The 20246-nt window shown below is 50.6% G+C and overlaps 1 protein-coding gene across 3 annotated transcripts in view; it reads left to right on the forward strand.

The window, feature by feature from the left end:
- SH3BP4 (SH3 domain binding protein 4) overlaps positions 1-17027 on the forward strand; it is a 102287-nt gene extending 85260 nt beyond the window's left edge. For all 3 annotated transcript variants that reach the window (XM_002749914.6, XM_035306114.3, XM_035306115.3), the window contains exons 4-6: positions 3540-5899; positions 13893-14081; positions 14911-17027. In XM_002749914.6, coding sequence (XP_002749960.2) covers positions 3540-5899; positions 13893-14081; positions 14911-15135 — 2774 coding nt within the window. In that variant the 3' untranslated portion in view covers positions 15136-17027. The remainder of the gene's footprint in view (positions 1-3539; positions 5900-13892; positions 14082-14910) is intronic.
- Positions 17028-20246: the final 3219 nt, after the last annotated feature.

Genomic DNA, 20246 nt, shown 5'->3' on the forward strand with positions numbered 1-20246 from the left:
AACTTCTAACACCCAGGGAGAATTTTGTATTAAAATCAAGGTGGCTGGGAATCTGGGTAACACTCCTCAGAATTCATTAAGATGGCATTTGATAGAAATTCTCTGGCGTTTGATGGGATTGAAGCCCTTCTCCAGTGTCCCCAGACGCTTGGTGGCAATTGACTGATGGAGGGCCTCATCCAGAAGGGGATTCACACCATAGTCCATCTCCCTGGGGTTCTGGAAACGAAGAATGAGGTGGTTTCCCTTGGGTAAGCCTGATCCCTTGAGTGAAATCTGTGACCACTTCTCTTCCAAGGAGAGTACTGGGAATTTTAAATGAAACCATTCTTATTCTTCAGTTGGATAAAACTGAGTGATAATTCTCATCGATACATTTTAGGCTATGCACAAAGCGCGCTTAATTGCTTTGGTTTCTTAATTTTGAAACTACTATGAGGGAATTATTCTGGGGGAGCATAATAAGGACATAACCTTTGAGGGATTCTAGCAAGACTGTAACGGCCAGCGAGCTTTATTTAATTTTCATTTGGTTTTCATCTTTATGTGCCATTTCCAGTAGATGTGTCAAGGAGACAAAACGGTTTATGTTCCTGGAGTTCCCAACCCGCAAGTAGTAGTGGGGAGAAGAGCATATGCATCCTCTGGCCTCAGCCTGACCCACATCACTTCTTCCCATCTCTCCATCAGAGCCATTTTCTTTCACGGCTTTCAGTTCACATCTCATATTAAATAATTGGTCAGTTTTATGATTTTTATTAGAGCACAAGGGCACAGCCATGGGGAATTCAGACACTGCTCTGACCAACACCAGGATCCAATAACATAGATGACGGCTTCCCTGTGTCATTTAAGCATGTGTGATAATCATTCATTCCACAAATACTCATTGAGCCCCTGCTACGTGCCAGGCGTTGTACGAGGCCCCAGGGTTACAACAGCAAACAAAACAGGGGGAGCCACCACTGGAGTGGTGCAGATACCCTGATGGGGAGATGGAGGCTCCCCCCTCCACACACGAAAAAACTATACATATATGTGCATATATTTTCCTTTATATATGTATGTAAAGTAGGTAGAGAAGGAAAAATTCTGAGTTCTTGGCTTGGGCCCCTATAACAAAAGACATTAATAAGAAAAAAGCATGCAAACTTACTTAATATATGTTTTATGTATATTACAGATATATTATGTATATATTTCTTCTTAAGGAAATGAAGACTTAAACAAATAGTTAAACCCGAGGACTCTGATGAGTTGTGTGATGAGACAAAAACAAGCCTGAGCAAGTGTCATGAGCTGGAGGCCAGCAAGGCCTGGGCATTGCAGACTCCCTCTGTCCTTGGAGAGAGGATGCTCTGTGTCCGACATATATGGGGAGCCCCTCCCTCTTGAGGGTCTATGACCTTCCTCAGCAGGTGGGCAGGGAGTCCTTCCTGCAGCTGCTGTTTCTTAAATTCCTCCAGCTCAAAATATTCATGGTGCTATATTTTGGGGTAGCGTGTTCTGAACCCCATCAGGTACATGATGTAGTGGCTGGTCATAAGAACTATGGAAGAAGATAACATTGGGGCCAGGAGATCGCTATTTCATGTAACATCCTGTGCATCCTCAAGTTGGGTCAAGCATTATTATGATAAGTGCTTTATCTATGTCTTTGCATTTTGTCCTCTCCAAAGCCCATGGAGGAAACATACTTTTTCTCCACCATGAGTGGCGTCTTAGGCTCTGGAGATCACACCGTTTCTAAGGGCTCCATTCAAGTCCAGGTCTAGTGATCCCAAAGCCAGGTTCTCTGAGACACCCAGACAAACGGCCTGCTGTAATTTCACGGGGGTGGGGGTAAGTGGGGTTTCAAGTGCCAGGGATGCTCCCAGCCAAGCTCATCTCTGTAACCCGGTTAACATAAATGAATAGACACTGTCTACCTGATTTGCTAACAATTTACCAAGGAAGTGTGATTATTTCCTTTCAAAGGAAAAGGAAACTGGCAGGTGATTTTCGGGGAGGGGGGCAATTGAATAGCATATGATGACATGATGACTGTGGACTTACCATTAGAAAAGCTGTACGTTTAGTTCAAATAAAAATGTATTTCGTTCTTTGCTCATTTGCTTTGGCAACTTAAAAAGAAAAGAAAAAGAAGCTTCCTTTCTTTCTTTCAATTGTTTATTAAAGGGAGCCAGAATGTCAGCAGACTCTGTAAGAGAGGCAGATTGGGATGTGGAGGAGGGGAGTCCTGGGGAGAAGTATATGTGCTTATTTTCTTCAGGGAGAATGTTCTTCGTCTTCTGAATATGCCTTCTCGGGTATGAGAGGGAGAAAAAACACTTGGATATTGAATCATATCCATTATCTTTCCGAACACACCACTTGTTTACTTTTGCTGTTTCCATCGCCTTCTACATTGGTACTTACAGAGTTCAATGGCAGGAGCCATAAATTAACTTGGTTCCATTTTTAAAGGGTTAGAATTTTTCAGAATGCATCAACACTTGCTCAATGATAGTATGAGCTATGACTAGGCATAATCTCTCATTTTCAAGATATGTGGGCAGTCTACTTTTGTGTTGTGATTTTAAATGATCATTTAAATCATTTAAAATAGGTTGGGCTGGGCACTGTGGCTCACGCCTGTGATTCCACCACTTTGGGAGGCTGAGGTGGGAGGATCACTTGAGGTCAAGAGTTCAAAGCCAGCCTGGCCAACATGGTGAAACCCCATTTCTACTAAAAATACAAAAATTAGCCAGGCGTGGTGGCACGCACCTGTAATCCTAGCTACTTGGGAGGCTGAGGCAGAAAAATCGCTTGAACCCGAGCAGTTGAGGTTGCAGTGAGCTGAGATCGTGGCACTGCACTCCAGCCTGGGTGATGGAGTTAAATGCTGTCTCAAAAATAATAAATAAATCAAAATAAAAGAGGTTGGAAGGATTTGACTTCAGAATTCGTATTTTATCTGAAGAAGCAGTTTGGTAAGGAACAAGTTGAAATTTAAGAACCAGGTCAAGGGAACTTTTCCATCCACAGGCAGAGCTTGGAATCAGCTCATACGTGTTGCTGCGGGAGTTTCGGGAGATTGTTCGTTTCCGGTCCCCGGTTACATGCAGTGGTCACCTAACTCGTCAGGTCACCGTGTTTTCTGAGTAAACCACATTCAGTTTCTCTTCGTATCTAGTAGCAGTTCTGTTAAGAAGTTAACGTTGTCCAAAATGAGATGTTTCAGGCATAGGGCATGTTAAATACTCCATTTGCCTCTCCGTGAGTGACGGAGAGGCTTCCTCTGTGGCCTTTGTGCCTAGCATAGGCTGTCGATTTGGAAGGTGACTGAGTAACGGTGGTGCTCTCAGGAGCCAGTTTGTTGGCCGGGTAAATCAGGTACCAGATTTCATTTGGGCTTGTTTCTGCTGGTGACTTGCCTGGGTTATTGCCCACGTGTCCGTTTTGCCACCTCCTTCCCTCCCTCCTCTCGGAAGCGCTCTGGGTGGCGCCCTCGCCGGCCTTGCCCTCACCGTCTGTTTCCTTTGTGTTTTACACAGTGCCTTCTCCCAGTGCCTTGCTAGTAGACAACCCCACACCTTTCGGAAACGCAAAGGAGGTGATTGCAATCAAGGACTACTGCCCCACCAACTTCACCACGCTCAAGTTCTCCAAAGGAGACCATCTCTACGTCTTGGACACATCTGGCGGTGAGTGGTGGTACGCGCACAACACCACAGAAATAGGCTACATCCCCTCCTCCTACGTGCAGCCCTTGAACTACCGGAACTCCACACTGAGTGACAGCGGTATGATTGACAATCTTCCAGACAGCCCAGATGAGGTAGCCAAGGAGCTGGATCTGCTCGGGGGATGGACAGATGACAAAAAAGTACCAGCCAGAAGGTACAGTAATAACCCTTTCTGGAATGGGGCCCAAACCAACCCGTTTCTGAATGGGAATGCACCCGTCATGCCCAGCGTGGACGAACCGAATCCCAAAAGCACTGTGGATTTGCTCCTTTTTGACACCGGCACAGCCTCCTTCACTGAATCCAGCTCAGCCACTACGAACAGCACTGGCAACATCTTCGACGAGCTTCCAGTCACAAACGGACTCCACACAGAGCCGCCGGTCAAGAGGGACAACCCCTTCTTCAGAAGCAAGCGCTCCTACAGTCTCTCGGAACTCTCCGTCCTCCAAGCCAAGTCTGACACGCCTACATCGCCGAGTTTCTTCACCGGCTTGAAATCACCTGCCCCCGAGCAATTCCAGAGCCGGGAGGATTTTCGAGCTGCCTGGCTCAACCACCGGAAGCTGGCCCGCTCTTGCCATGACCTGGACTTGCTCGGCCAAAGCCCTGGCTGGGGCCAGACCCAAGCTGTGGAGACAAACATTGTGTGCAAGCTGGACAGCTCCGGGGGGACCGTGCAGCTCCCCGACACCGGCATCAGCATCCATGTCCCCGAGGGCCACGTCACCCCTGGCGAGATGCAGCAGATCTCCCTGAGAGCCCTGCTGGACCCCCCTCTAGAGCTCAACAGTGACAGGTCTTGCAGCATCAGCCCCGTGTTGGAGGTCAAGCTGAGCAACCTGGAAGTGAAAACCTCCATCATCTTGGAGATGAAAGTGTCGGCCGAGATAAAAAATGACCTTTTTAGCAAAAGCACAGTGGGCCTCCAGTGCCTGAGGAGCGACTCAAAGGAAGGGCCGTATGCCTCGGTCCCGCTGAGCTACGGCTGTGGGGACACAGTCCAGGCACAGCTGCACAACCTGGAGCCCTGTATGTACGTGGCTATCGTTGCCCATGGCCCAAGCATCCTCTACCCTTCCACTGTATGGGATTTCATCCATAAAAAAGTCACAGTGGGGCTCTACGGCCCCAAACACATCCATCCATCCTTCAAGACGGTAGTGACCATTTTTGGGCACGACTGTGCCCCAAAGACACTCCTGGTCAGCGAGGTCACCCGCCAGGCACCCAGCCCTGCCCCAGTGGCCTTGCAGCTGTGGGGTAAGCACCAGTTCATTTTGCCCCGGCCCCAGGATCTCAAGGTCTGTATGTTTTCCAATATGATGAATTACGAGGTCAGAGCCAGTGAGCAGGCCAAAGTGGTGCGAGGCTTCCAACTGAAGCTGGGCAAGGTGAGCCGCCTGATCTTCCCCATCGCCTCCCAGAACGCCAACGAGCTCTCTGACTTCACGCTGCGGGTCCAGGTAAAGGACGACCAGGAGGCCATCCTCACCCAGTTTTGCGTCCAGACTCCTCAGCCACCCCCCAAAAGTGCCATCAAGCCTTCCGGGCAAAGGAGGTTTCTCAAGAAGAATGAAGTCGGGAAGATCATCCTGTCCCCGTTTGCCACCACCACCAAGTACCCGACTTTCCAGGACCGCCCGGTGTCCAGCCTCAAGTTCGGCAAGTTGCTCAAGACCGTGGTGCGGCAGAACAAGAACCACTACCTGCTGGAGTACAAGAAGGGTGACGGCATCGCCCTGCTCAGCGAGGAGCGGGTCAGGCTCCGGGGGCAGCTGTGGACCAAGGAGTGGTACATCGGCTACTACCAGGGCAGGGTGGGCCTCGTGCATGCCAAGAATGTGCTGGTGGTGGGCAGGGCACGGCCCAGCCTGTGCTCGGGGCCCGAGCTCAGCACCTCGGTGCTGCTGGAACAGATCCTGCGGCCCTGCAAGTTCCTCACCTACATCTACGCCTCCGTGAGGACCCTGCTCATGGAGAACATCAGCAGCTGGCGCTCCTTCGCCGACGCCCTGGGCTACGTGAACCTGCCGCTGACCTTTTTCTGCCGAGCGGAGCTGGATAGTGAGCCTGAGCGGGTGGCGTGCGTCCTGGAAAAGCTGAAGGAGGACTGCAACAACATGGAGAGCAAGGAACGGAAGTCCTTCCAGAAGGAGCTCGTGATGGTGAGTGCTCAGGGGTGCGACTCAGCACAGCCTGTACGCCTTCCCAGTGCACGTGGGTGTGGGCTGCGGTGTCGTAAGTCACCGGGACGGTGTCTGTGGCCCTTCCAGAAGGAGCTCGTGATGGTGAGTGCTCAGGGGTGCGACTCAGCACAGCCTGTACGCCTTCCCAGTGCATGTGGGTGTGGGCTGCAGTGTCGTAAGTCACCGGGACGGTGTCTGTGGCTGATGTCCCTCTGGGATACACGTGTGGGGCTTAAAGTGTGTATCTGGAGATAGGGGTTTATCGGGGATCCTGGGGGCCCCAGAAAACCCAAGACTTCTGCAAAGAAGAGCATTCCAGTCACTTTCCCACTGAGCTGTGAGCTCCTCAAGGGTCCCAGAATGGACCCGGTCGGGGTCGGGGCAGAAGGAGGCCTGTGCTCTCGCCCCTTCTGTTTAGATCTCAGGAGCAGATCTGTGATTCATCAGATTCCCAACAGGGTCTGTGTCTCCAAAGTCTTAAGAACCTCTGCCCCTAATCCTGAGTTCATTGTGAGTTCTTCTCACCTTCGCTTCCTTGAAGCTTCTAGCATCACTGTATAGTTTCCACTTTCCGCTCTGTGTTGGTTTGAGTTGGGACGAGGACAGCATTTATTTTGCCAGCACAACCCTGAGCTGGAATCCGAAGAAATAAAAGGGGGAAGTAAGTGTCAGACTGTGGGATACGCCCGGGCCTGCCAGCCAACTGGGGAGCATTTGCTCTATGCTTTCCCAGCTCCGCCCCCCACAGGCAGATTTGCTCAAAGCTTTCTCAGCCCTGCCCCCCCCACAGGCAGATTTGCTCAAAGCTTTCTCAGCCCCGCCCCCCACAGGCAGATTTGCTCAAAGCTTTCTCAGCCCCGCCCCCCACAGGCAGATTTGCTCAGAGCTTTCTCAGTCCTGCCCCCCCCACAGGCAGATTTGCTCAAAGCTTTCTCAGCCCTGTCCCCCCCCAACAGGCAGATTTGCTCAAAGCTTTCTCAGCCCCACCCCCCACAGGCAGATTTGCTCAAAGTTTTCTCAGCCCCACTCCCCACAGGTAGCCCCACCATCAGCAGAGCTGGGTCCCAGAGGGTACATTGGCTAGGCATAGCTACATCATGTCCTGGCATCTCCAGGAGTGTTTGTGGTGGAGAGTCCCCGTGGACTTCTCCCTGTGATAGAGCAGAGTCCACCCCGTCCTCCAGAGAGGGATGCATCATGTGTTTATTCCTGCAGGAAAACCCCGTGGCCTTGGCGGGTGCCACTCTTCCTCGTTCCTCTGAGTCCGCAGGCTTTCTTGTGTCCTAGCTTTTGAGAGGTGCAGTTCTGGTGCCCTGGCCTTTTTGCCACCTCCCTGGCTCCCCTGGATTGAGCCCTGTGTGTCTGGGAGAGCCTGGAGTGTCCCGTAGACACAGGTGAGCAGGTAAGGGTTGCACATGGCACATACCTGGCCTGGCTGCCCATGTTGAGCCAGGAGACAGAAGGGAGGCAGCCTGGCAGAAGTGGGGCAGGAGCAAGACCCTTTCTCGGGGGCCTGCAATTGTGTACAGTGCCAGAAGCATGGAGCCATGAGATTGCCCAGGGGTGGGAGATGGAACTGGAAGCAGCCATCAGAGGGGCCACCATGGTAACCTGGAAGTCACTGCTCTTAGGTGGGGAGGAAGCAAACAAATGCAGCAAGGAAGCTTCCTGGGCCCCACGTGGGGTCACCTGCAGGGCGGGGGGATGGCCCGTATCCCTCCCATCAGCCATCACCCGTTGTGGTTCAGAGCATTCGTCCTGGCTCTCCAGTGAAATAACTTTCCAGAAGCTGGTTCCTGGCTGTGGCCTGGTCTCCTCACGGGTGCACCCAGCACAGCGGCAGACAAGGCGCCTCCATCCTGTGAGAGCCTCCATGCGGGCAGCCTCGAGACCACAGCTGTGGCCATGCGTGCTCTCGTGGAACCTGTCGGCGCTGGTGAGCCCAGGACACTCACCTTGACACCACACCAGAGGTGGAAAATGACACAGCCAGGAGTTTCACACCAGCTGTGGAAAGTAACAACCATGGAGGTGGCTTTATGCTCATTTCCTTCTTTTTTATCTTTTTCCAAAAGAGTTAGATGATCAAACTCTTAATTTGATTGCCAAGTGTCTGGGAGGGGATTTTTCCCAAGCTCTGGGTGGGCTTCCCCATCTGCTCCTGGGAGGGGTGTGTCCTCTGCTCCTGAGTCCTTCCTCCACCCGGAGAGGAGGAAGTGAAACTTGCCCCTGGCCAGGTCGGCTCCTTGCGGCAAGGTTAGATTTTGTGGTGATAAAGTGAAACTGGTTTTGCAGTGTCCTCACCCCATCCCCCCAACCTGTGTCAGTCGTCATCTTGGCCAAACTTCTAGAAACCGCAGACGGATTTATCCCGGGTGGTTTATTAGGAGACTCTGAAAACTGGGTCTTCTATCCCACTTGTCATTGTGATGCTGCCAGGATTTCTGCAGCCTCCCACCACTGCTTTACCTGCTCCTCCAAGAGAATCACAGCCACTGCCCCCTCGCCTGCCCCCCCCCCACACACACACATACACACTCATTTGTAGCATAGCTTTCTGTGTTGTTGTTCTGATGCCTTGGGTTGGAAACTGTTTAAACGATGGGGAAAGTGTGATGATTTGAGACAGTCAGTGTGCAGGGTGATGGGAAGGAAAAAGGAACAAATGAGACCTGGGTTGTTTCTTCTCTCCACCGCCATCAGAAGGGGGTCAGTCCCTGCCCCCACCCCAGAAAGTCCTATAAGATCTGGCCCTACCCATCCCACCCCTGGGGCCCACTGTGCTCCTTGCACCCCTCCCCAGAACACACGCAGCTCGCCTGGCCTCCAGCCCTTGCAGATGCTGTGCTGTCCCTCTTCCTGGAGCTCCCTTAGCCAGACCATCTCATCTCCTTTAGCTGCCCACTCAAATGCCGTCTCTCAAGGACGTCCTTCCCTGCAGCCCCATGCATCTATCTCATCATCCCCTGTCTCCATGGTGTTTCTTGAATCAGAAGCAGTTTATTTTGGCCAGACATGGAGGTTCACACCTGTAATACCATCACTTTGGGAGGCTGAGGCAGGAGAATCACTTAAGCCCAGGAGTTCAAGACCAGCCTGGGTAACATAGTAAGACTTCATCTCTACAATTTTTTTTTAATTAGCCAGGTGTGGTGGTACGCACCTGTAGTCCCAGCTACTCAGGAGGCTGAGGTGGGAGGATTACTTGAGCCCAGGAGGTTGAAGCTGCAGTGAGCATGTCACAGCACTGCACTCCAGCCTGGACAGCAGAGTGAAACCCTGTCTCAAAAATAAAGGAAGAAAAGAAACAAATTTGTTTATGTTCTCCTGTACTTGCTTCTCATTCATTATCACTTTAGCTGGACACAGGTCCCATGAGAGGAAGGGCCCTGGCATGTAAGAGAGAGGAATGAATGAATGGATGATGAATGCAGGCCTTGGGCTGCACTAAGAATCCAAGCAGGAGGCATTCTCACGTGGCCATACCATGCTTCTGATCTGTGGTTCCATTTCCATTTTCCATTCTTTTCATGCCTGTTTTTGATAGCAGAGACCGTGCGTGGGGCATCCCGGTGCCTCTGCCTGCCCCTTCCCAGCAGCATGGCTGTGGCAGCACTCCTCTGTCCTGGCCACCTCTCTCCTGCCAGAGCCTCTGTCCATGGTGGCATCAGCTGAAGATTGATAAGGGACAAGCATTTGGAAAGGAGAGCCTTCATTCCTCATAAAGGGTGCAGCCTGCAAGGCTAGTAAACAGAGCCTCCGGCCAGAAGCCAAAACAGACACTTCAAGTAAGGGGCAGAGGCAATAAGCATTTATGGATATTGGTGGCCAAATATACATATGCAATAAGCCATAGGAGGGGGCATAAATATTTATGAAAGAAGAACTGTGCACATTCCCATTTAAGCCTTGTGCTCCTTCGTGGGTCTCATGTACAAAAAATGGTGACAGCGGCATGATTTTTGGGTAGAGTTTTTCTTTCAGCCCCCTGAGGCATCAGAGGGGAAGCAGGGGACAGGAAACCTTCACTGTGCATGCTCTGTAGACTAGCCAGAAGCACGGCGTGGCCAGTGGGCTCCCGTCAGGCAAAGAGGAGGGCAAGCATCGGGCCTTTGAAAGGGAACCCAGCTTTTTAAGAATCAGAAGTCTTTATATTCGACAGCATCTTTCGATGCCAAGAAGGAGATTGGGCCCGCCATCCAGGTGCTGCGTGGAGAAGGCTTCCCTTCCAGCGTCTGGACATCTTGGGAAGGAAGTAGGATGTAAAAAACAAGCAGCAAAAAAGCCTAAATTGTATTGCTTTGTACTTTCATAAGAATATCCCCCCGGTTCTGCCTTTTGTTCAAGACAAGGTCTCAATGCTCTGTCCCTAGGCTGGAGCACAGTGGTGTGATCACAGCTCACTGCAGCCTCAAACTCCTGGACTCAGAGCAGTCCTCCCACCTCAGCCTCCTTCGTAGCTGGGACGACAGGCACACGCCACCAACCCCAGCTAATTTTGTGTGTGTGTCTGTGGTAGAGACAAGTTTCACTATGTTGCCTGGCTGGTCTGGAACTCACTGGACTCAAGCAATCCTTCCACCTCAGCCTCCCAAAATGCTGGTATTTCAGGGTTGAGCCACCCTGCCTGGCCAAGAATATCTCTTGAAATCAGTTGCCAAACTCTGGCCCCCAGGCCCGCTATTCCTGTCAATGGCATTTTGTTGAAACCCAGCCATGCCCATTCCATGTGCATTGTCTGTGGCTTTCGGGCCACCACAAGAGATACAGTGTGCCGCACGAAGCCAAAAATACTGCCTGTCCCTTTATAGATAGAGCTCAGTGTCCCTGACTTAAATCGGGGTGGACTGACTCACTTTAACAAAATTCCAGCTGAAATCAGGATGGTGCATCCCTTCATTGAGTGTTTTCTGGTATACCCGTGTGCCCCAAAAACAGGAAGCTACGGGGATCAGGTTCACAGAGCTAGAGCCTCCTGCTGTGAAACTTTTCCATTGCTAAGAATTGGTGGGGACCCAAAATTTCCCCTTGAAAAATAGGCATAAATTATGCCTTGTTGTTGGTGTGGGTGGTTTATCACAAAGTAAACCGGCGCTGGGCTCAGTAAAAGTTGTGTAAGTGGAGCCCAAGTGAGTGAGTGAAAGATGCCTTCATTCCTGGTGTTGGAAGCGCCGACCTCACCATTCATCCAGGATCCATGGAAAAGGGACCTTGGCTGCCCCTGGATGGAGTCCAGACAGTCTCCTTCCCAGGGACTAGAGAGCTCCTGTGTTTCCCAGGACCTTGGTGACCTGTGCCCAGTGCCCCTGGGGAGACAGCAGTTTTGATCACTCGTACCAGGAATGAGTTGAGAGAGAAGCAGGTGACTTTGACGTGTTCTGTTACCTAGAAAATGATAACGCTTTGGGACCAGGCATCTGTGCACACAGCCGTATGGGTTTGGTGTGTGCTGAGTAGCCACAAGAGAGTCGAGTGGGGACAGTGAGCATCTTCTTGTCAAACCCTGTGGTGGTCCAGCACACCTTCCCAGGAGTACAGACGAGGCTCCGACCACAGCAAGACAGTTAGAATCTGACAGCCTACCAGTTTACTATACACCCTCCACATGTGAATACACACCTGTATTCTCTTCCATCTTCCGAAACAAATCTAGTAAACATTTAATTTTTTAAAAGAATTTATTTTGAATATATCTAAATTCAAACCAAAACAGACCTTCCTCTGAAATATATAAATAGTTGGTAGGAAGCACAATCCAGACCCGTGTTATATTCGGTTCCATTCCCAATGCCACGTGGTGCTCACAGAATTGGGAAGGCTGCTGGCCGAGCGCCAAGAAGTCTGCAGTTGCTTCCACGCCTGTCACTTCCAGCTGTTTCACCATGTTGGCCAGGCTGGTCTCGAACTCCTGACCTCAGGTGATCCGCCCACCTCAGCCTCCCAAAGTGCTGGGATTAGAGGCGTGAGCCACCGTGCCTGGCCAAAGGTCACCTTTTTGTATTGTTAGACTCCTCCCAAGTGAATATAAAGTGTACGTTAGAATGAAAACAGCAGGGCTAGCTTTAAAGTATGCAGCCCAGCTGGCTGCATGAGCACTAGCGAGGCGACCCAGTGGTCCCCAGAAAACAGTCCACCTAAGAGCGCTGGCACCAGCGGTGTGCTTGGCGGGTGGGGGGTTGTTAGGTTTTTAGCATGCTTTGGAGTCCTAAAATGACAACCTCAGGTGCTGAAGCAGAGTGTAAAGAGACAGAAAGAGCACCAAGCCTGGTGACTTTCCTCTCCTCTTAGCAACTCGCCCGTCCAAGGTCCCACGGGAGCCTCTGAAACTGCCTCTGGGCTGCCTCAGCCCCCTTCCTCCTGGAAGCCAAGCCTTTCCCATTGTTGGATGAGAGGATGCTTTAAGGTGGGGGTGAGCTGTGCCTCCTATGGCATAGGAGACTCAGACAAGAATCAGACCCAGCACGCGGCTCTCCTGCCTTCCTGGTGACATCATCCTGACTGGCTCAGAGCCACACGCTAACCATGTGTGGGCTCATTTATAATTAGGATGGCGCCAGAGTCGCTCGCATGACAACCAGTGGCAGACATGTGACCTGGGACGGCAGGAGATGTATACCACACAGTGTGCAGACCCACAGGCCTGCTGGCTGGTGCTAGCCAATTCCATTTGTTTCTTTAAGCCAGAAATGTGAGTTTGACCCCAGCCTGGGGTCCCTCAGGTACATTAGGCTGTTGAGCCATATGTTCCATGCCTGTCCCATCCAGCCCCCATCTTCAGGTGGAAATTGAGTCCCAGCGCGGCCACATGGTGGTTGCGGCTTCAGCTGGGACTTCCACTGTCCCAGCAGGGCTCTCTGTCCTGTTTCCTCCCCTCTGACTTCCTCTGTGGTTAGTAATCCCTGTCCTAAAGACACAGTAGAAAGTTCCAGCAGCGTCGATGTGGGAGCAGCCCCACCGGCTGGTGTGGCACCGTCCTGCGGGAGGTCTGTGGCTCTTCCCGATGTGATCACCGTGGTTTGTGGTGGGACACCCTCCATCTCTGCCTCAGGCCTCTTCTGTTCTCTTTCTTTCTTCTCCCTGGGTGGTCGCTGTCTGAGTCCACAGCCTTGATCTCTTCTGCTTGCGGTGCTCTTCTGCTTGCGGTGCTCTTCTGCTTGCGGTGCTCTTCTGCTTGCAGTGCTCTTCTGCTTGCGGTGCTCTCTAACTGGCCAATGTCAGCACCGCACACTCATCGCACCCTCTGTCCCTCTCAGCCTCAGGCTATGGTGTCTGTCCGTTGACGTGCATTCGTTTCTCTCTGGTGTCCCCAGTGGGAGTGGGAATGGTGACAACTCTAATCCATATTTACCCTGCCTTATTCACCATTTGTCTTGGAGCTCCCAAGACAAATGACCACAAACCGGGGAGCTTCAAACAGCAGACGCTTCTCCTCTCACTGTTCAGGAGACCACAGGTCTCAGTCAGGGGGTCACAGGGCTGGTTCCTCTGGAAGCGGTGGGTGAGAATGTGTGCAAGACTCTCCTAAGCCCTGCTGGCTCAGCCGTCCTTCTGTTCCTTGGCTTGTGGCCACTTCTGTCCAGTCTCTGCCTCTGTCTTCACACAGCCTTCTTCCCTCTGCCTCTGTGTCTGCTTTCTCTTATGAAGACACCAGTCGTTGGTGACTTCCCCCAATCCAGAATGACCTTATCTTAATTCTATCTGTAAAGACCCCATTTCCAAGTAAGGCCACATTCTGAGATTCCAGGCAGATGTGGGCTTTGGAGGGAGACCCTGGTGAGCCCAGCATGCCTGCACATCATCTCTTCTCTCCTGTGAGTCCTGGCAGTGATAGATTTTAGAGGGCATTGGTAGGCCAAAGAACATGCAGAGTAAAGAGCCCATGGCCATTCCTGCGCCGTCTTCTGGAATTCTGCAGGGACCAGAGCCTGCCCCGCTCCTTACACCACCTCACTCTGTGCCTCTTCCCCCACAGGCCTTACTGAAGATGGACTGCCAGGGCCTGGTGGTCAGACTCATCCAGGACTTTGTGCTCCTGACCACGGCCGTGGAGGTGGCCCACCGCTGGCGGGAGCTGGCTGAGAAGCTGGCCAAGGTCTCCAAGCAGCAGATGGACGCCTACGAGTCTCCCCACCGGGACAGGAATGGGGTTGTGGACAGCGAGGTGAGCAGTGGCTGAGCTTCGAGCTCACTGAGCCCCTCTGTCCCTGGGCCCCTCAGACCCGTGTAGTGCAGCCGTAAAACGGTCTGCCTCTCAGCATTACTGAGAGGATGCAATGGGCAGAAATGCGGGTGCCCGTGCCCAGCACTGGGTGCCTCACTGAGCAGGAGCCGCCCTCTGGATTGGTTGTCCTGAGTCTTGGCTTTAGGGTGTCAAGGCTGTTCCACACAACATGGGCAGGACAGACAGAACCGCCTGTCCCTTGCCCATTTTGATCTTAAATTACCATCAGTAGGATTGAACAATGCTGTAACGTGCACACAGAGACCTTTGTGAGCCGCTCTGGGCTGGGGCGATACCTGGTATGTTACGTAACTTGGGCCAAAGCCAGCATGGCCGGGCTCTTGCTCAGAGGTCCTTTGTTCTCGTTTATGTGTGGAGGGCACCCTAGCGAGCTTCCTGGAAGACGGTTCGGGCTTGCAGGATCTAGGAAGCAGGTAGTCCCAAGCACAAGAGTGTCTTTTATGAACAAAATGAATTTCCAAACGGTACAGAGAGAAGGTGCCGTGATGACTGTAAGAAAGAGAAATGTTTCTGTTTATTCATTTGCTGCATACCTGCTCTTGCACAAAGCCCTGCTCTTCCCTCTGGAATGCGCTGACACTGGCCCCGAGATGGTTCCACTGTTCTTCTGTGGGCTTGTTGCACTCTTGAAAGAGTGTCCCAAATGCTAACTACAGTCGCCACACCAAATCATAGGAGCAAATCTTGTTCTGTCTCCTCATCCTTCTTCCTCTCTCCCTCCTTTTTTTTTTTTGACTGCACCTCCCAGGCTATGTGGAAGCCTGCATATGACTTCCTACTCACCTGGAGCCATCAGATTGGGGACAGCTACCGGGATGTCATCCAGGAGCTGCACCTGGGCCTGGACAAGATGAAAAACCCCATCACCAAGCGCTGGAAGCACCTCACTGGGACTCTGATCTTGGTGAACTCCCTGGACATTCTGAGAGCAGCCGCCTTCAGCCCCGCGGACCAGGACGACTTTGTGATTTGATTGGGTCCCCTCCCCTCCTGCTGCTCTGGAGCACAAGCCCTCATCCGCCCTGGGTGCCCTGCCGTGACCGCAGAGCTGAAGAGGGAGGATGGGGCGGCTGCCTGAACAGATATGGGGTCTGCCAGCTGGACCTACACCCATAATGCGCCACCCTTCTCCATCAAGGGAGAGGCCTGAAGGGACTTCCTACCGCAGGTCATTGCCAGTCGCATAGCTTTCTATTTGTTAAGTATAAATTTAAATTGGAAATCATTTTTTTAAAGAATGGGGGGAAGAGATCGATGGGAAAGGTGGTATCTAATTTTTTTATGGACCATAAAGGTTTAAAAGAAAATAGGGGCACAGGCTGTTGAGCTTTTTATGTTGTTACAGGCCTTTTTAAATTATGCTAGGGATGTACATAGGTATTTAAAGGTCACTGGGGGCATTTCTGATTCCCGGCCACACTCAGCCCGGAAAAGACACTTGTTCTGTTGTTGGACCTCTTTCACTCCCTGCTCGTGAGAAGGTGAATCGCGTGGGGAAAAGCGGCTTTTCAGTAAACGGGTACAACTCACACCCATTCTTTCTGAGAAGGCCCAAGGCCCTGTTCCCTCCTCGGATTTGACTGTCCTCGGTGCTTTGCCTCATGCATAGTAAATGGCCGTCCACAGAACGTGTGACTCTTTGGTGAGCCTCAGTGGGCAGAGTGAAGTCCTGCTAACACAGTAGCATTTAGGTGCCGTGAGCTGTTTCTGCCAGGAGATTAGAAAGCAGCCAGGAGTTGACAGTCTTTAGGGTCCCTGCCGGTGTGCAATTAGTCCTTCACAAGAGCAGTGCCATTTGAGAGTGAGGTGGTCCCTGCTGCTACCAGGCTACTGTCCTGTTTCTTCCTGGGATCAAAGCAGTGCTTCCCATGGAGTTTGCCGCCTCTTCTGTGGACAGGAAGAAGACTTCACGATGGAACCAGAGCCTTGGTGGCCACCGACTCTCGTGTTTGTGGCAGATGCTGTGGTGTGTCTCACAGGCAACGCCTTATGCCGATGTGCGGAGGTGCCAGCTGCCATTTGCCAAACTCTGCATTTCATTTCATCTAAGGCTTAATCCCTCTTCCCTCCCGGTGTACCTGCGTCTCCTCAGAAAGAAGTAGTTATTTAGATGAACCGTCTTTTGTACAATGTAAAGATCATCTGAGCATGATGACCGTTTTGTAAAAATGAAAACGTGTCTCACATAAAATCAGGAACTTGGCAAAGTGTGGCATTGATAGCTAAGGTGCAGACATGCTGTGTGAATTTCATAACGCACGGTAGATGTCGCATCTTAGAAGGGAGCAGCAGGCAGGACTGATTCTGGCAAATCAGTAGAGCGCAGTGAGCCCCAGCAACATGGCAGGACACACCCGGTGTGTCTGCTGTTGTCAGGGGCCGTTTGGGATCCCAAATCTCATTCTCTAAAACTGCTTCCTTGAAACACGTTACTTCCTTAGTATAATCAACGTATACTCCCTTGTTGGTCTGAAACGTTGTATAGCTACTTATTCAGATACTGAAGACCAACTGACTGAAAAAAAGAACCAACACTAGCTATTGTATGCTGCAAGAACCAGGACACACAATTCCCCTGTCATCCCACGATACAACCCTCCATTGTGCTTCTCAACTTGACCCCATCATTTCTCCCAGAGATCATCTATCACCTTTTCCCCAAAGAAGAAACAAAACCAGTTGCACCTTAAACCATGGATATTTTTCCTCAGGGGCTTTAAAGAGTTTCCTATGCAACGTGTCTTGTAGCACAAATAAAATTCTACAAAAGTTGCAGTAAATTTTATTTGGATATTTTAACCTGTTAAGTGTGTGTGTATTTTCTGTACCCAACCAAACTTTCAATAAAACAAAAATAAAACCTAATGTAAGTATTTATACATAGACCAGTGGCTGCCTCCCCGAAATAGTCACCCCTAGATGACAGGAGGACAGCTGCTGTGGCAGGTGTCTGTTTTCTTGGTATTCATTTAATTTGCTCTTGAAACACAAGTAACTCAGTCATCGCTAACCAAATGGGAATCGCTTGGGAAGGACTGACTTCTGTGTTCGCCCAAGACCCATCCTCTCCCTGAGCAAGCAACTGGGCTGTCTTTCCGCATCTCCCTTGCAGTCAGGTGCAGTCCAGCTGGGGGATAGGAACCCAAATGCTACAGGTTGCCTGCTGTTGAGTCCAGCTTGCAAGAACCTTCCAGAAATCCTCTATTCTTCCAGCTAATCAGGAAGAACTTCAAGGCCCTAAAGGTGAGACAGGGGCAGACAGAAGGACCACAGGTCCCTGAAGGACTCCTGGTAAGCTCTGCCCAGAGGAAACTTGCAGGGATGGAGTTTAATGAAGTGTATACCAACAGCCATTATATTCCTTAGTGAATCATTTTCTGGCACGAGGAAAACACTGGCAGTTTGGTCCGTGATTTGAGCTGCAATAAAATTTGGTTTTATGTAAAATAGATTGAAATGAGCAGCTTAGCTCCTTCAGTGCCGGGGATCAACCCCTTTGGCAGTTCCATAAAGGCTATAACCTCAGTATTATGGAAATGCACATAGAAACCCTGGGGTCACGGATGAAAGCAATTATGTTTACAGACAATTACCAAGGATCTTTAGAAATTGTGGTGTAATATATGTACCCCTTTATGCGGTAAATAACACAATCTAGTAGTTCATCTTCTGTCCCCCAGAAACTCAAGATAGTGATGAGCATTTAGATATCTGTACAAATATCAGAGGTTTCTATACTGAGCACATCACAGGGACTCCTAACATTAGAGAGGTTCTTTGCCTGGACGCATTCTTGAAGGAAAGGCCAGTGTTCAGCTGCAGGTTAATGAAAAGAAACATGTAATGTTTTCCCCTTTGTAAAGAAAAAAGAGCTCATCCTAAGGAAACTGAAGTCACCCAGATCTGCTATACACATTTTTTAAGTGCTTGTATGCTTTCTGCTCCAGGCTAGCAAGAATCGTATCTTTAAAGCTTTGCTCCTCTGATAGAATTTTCTGCTTAATGAGGGAGAAGGAAAATTTGAAGAAATTAATTTGTTGTGCCTGTGACTTTTTAAGTATCTAAAGTCATCTTTCTTAATTTTCCATTTCAATTGGCCTTTTTAAAAATCTGTATGCTTATATCACACATATATCACAGGTTTCTGCGGACAGCTTGGTGGAGGGCTGACTTGCTGCTCATCACAGACAGGTCAGCCTGCGTCAGTCCTGGGCACGCAGAGAGTCCAAGGGACAGCAAGGGAGAAAAGGGATGGCTCCTGAGCCTCTAGAGGTTTGTATCCAATAAGGAAGATCAAGACACAGGAGCAGGCCAGGAGCAGTGGTTCATGCCTGTAATCCCAGCACTTTGGGAGGCTGAGACAGGCAGATCACTTGTTGAGGTCAGGAGTTCAAGACCAGCCTAGCCAACATGGCAAAACCCCATCTCTACTAAAAATACAAAAACTAGCCAGGCATGGTGCCTGGTGTCTGTAGTCCCAGCTACTCAGGAGGCTGAGGCACAAGAATCAATGGAACCATGGAGGTGGAGGTTGCTGTGAACTGAGATTGTGCCACTGCACTACAGCCTGGGTGAGAAGATAAATTAAAAATTGGATTTAGGCCATCCACAGTGGCTTATGCCTGTAATCCCAGCACTTTGGGAGGCTGAGGTGGGTGGATCACTTGAGGTCAGGAGTTCAAGACCAACCTGGCCAAAACGGTGAAACCCTATTTCTGCCAAAAGCACAAAAAATTAGCTGAGCATGGTAGTACATTCCTGTAATCCCAGCTACTAGGGAGGCTGAAGTGGGAGGATCATTTGAACCTGGGAGGCAGAGGCTGCAGGGATTCAAGATCGTACCACCGTACTCCAGCTTGGACAACGGAGTGAGACTCCAACTCAAAAAAAGAAAAAAAAGGATTCATACCCCTCTCCTGCTTAGTCTCTGCCATCAGCAGTCCCCTGGTTTAAGCAGATGAATAGAGGCTCCCAAACTCCAGCTTGGAGGTCATTGTGGACTCCGATGAAGCTTCTGCTGGTACATGAAAAATGAGAGTAGGAAAGACAATGCATGGAGGATTTGCATGACGCCACATTGGTGCAAATCAAATAACTCTCTCTGATCCTGAGATTTAACCCTTCACTCCTTTCTGGTGTTAAAATGTCCTATATCCTGGTGACTGAAGGTGACAGTGGATTGTAGTGGCGGGAGTTGTTTTGGTGTTTCAACACCTCAAGCTTGGCAAGGTGAAAGGCTGGTCGATAACACATCACGCATCGTTCCAGACTTGTCCTGTTGAACACAGGGAGGGAGAGACGGGATGCCACTGCCTGCAGCATTTCCACAGCTGTCTGCCCTTGTGGCTGTTTCTGCCCTCACTGGAGGGGTGGCCTTTGTCATATCTTCTGGGTACTCAGCATCTTGGAAACTCTCGTGCTGTATTTGGGACCCTTAAAACACAAACTCACAGCTTCTCTAGCAGCTAAATATAAGTGTGTGACCAGAATCCACCATGCGGAGCTTGGACTCTGAGGCTCCGATTCATGCAGAAGGCAGGGAGGGAGCTGGCATGAGCGTCAGGGAAGCAGTGGTCACCAGAGTGAGCTCGTGACCTGGCCAAGAGTCCGTGGGGGACACGCAGTCATGGCAGTTTGCCCTAGTGCCAGGAAAGTCTGCTACAGTCACACGTTCGTCACCAGGCCAGTTCTGGATGCGGTTCCTGGAAGCTCAGCATTGAGTGTGGAGCTCAGCCCTCCCATCCCTGTTGAGAATTGTCTTATTAAAGGAGACTTTTTGATGAAGAACTAACCCTTGGTAATTTCTGTTGCCTTCAAATTAGCACCTTTACTTCCTACTCAGTTTACTCCTTCAGGATTCAGTTCTGAAATCAGGCTCCTAGGAAAGTCTTCTCAGATGCTTCCTTTGCAAAAAGGTCCTTCCTTTGTTTTCCCGTAGCCCTCTGCCCTTACTGCGAATATAACCTGAATCCCTCTGTATCCCAACTGAGTCTTTGCCTGGTGTACCCCACAGAGTGTGAAATGAACAAGGAGGATGTCACAGCGCTGGACTCACATTCAGTAAATTCAAACTCACACTCAATA

Source organism: Callithrix jacchus, chromosome 6 (genome assembly GCF_049354715.1).
Source record: "Callithrix jacchus isolate 240 chromosome 6, calJac240_pri, whole genome shotgun sequence".
Lineage (NCBI taxonomy): Eukaryota > Metazoa > Chordata > Mammalia > Primates > Cebidae > Callithrix > Callithrix jacchus.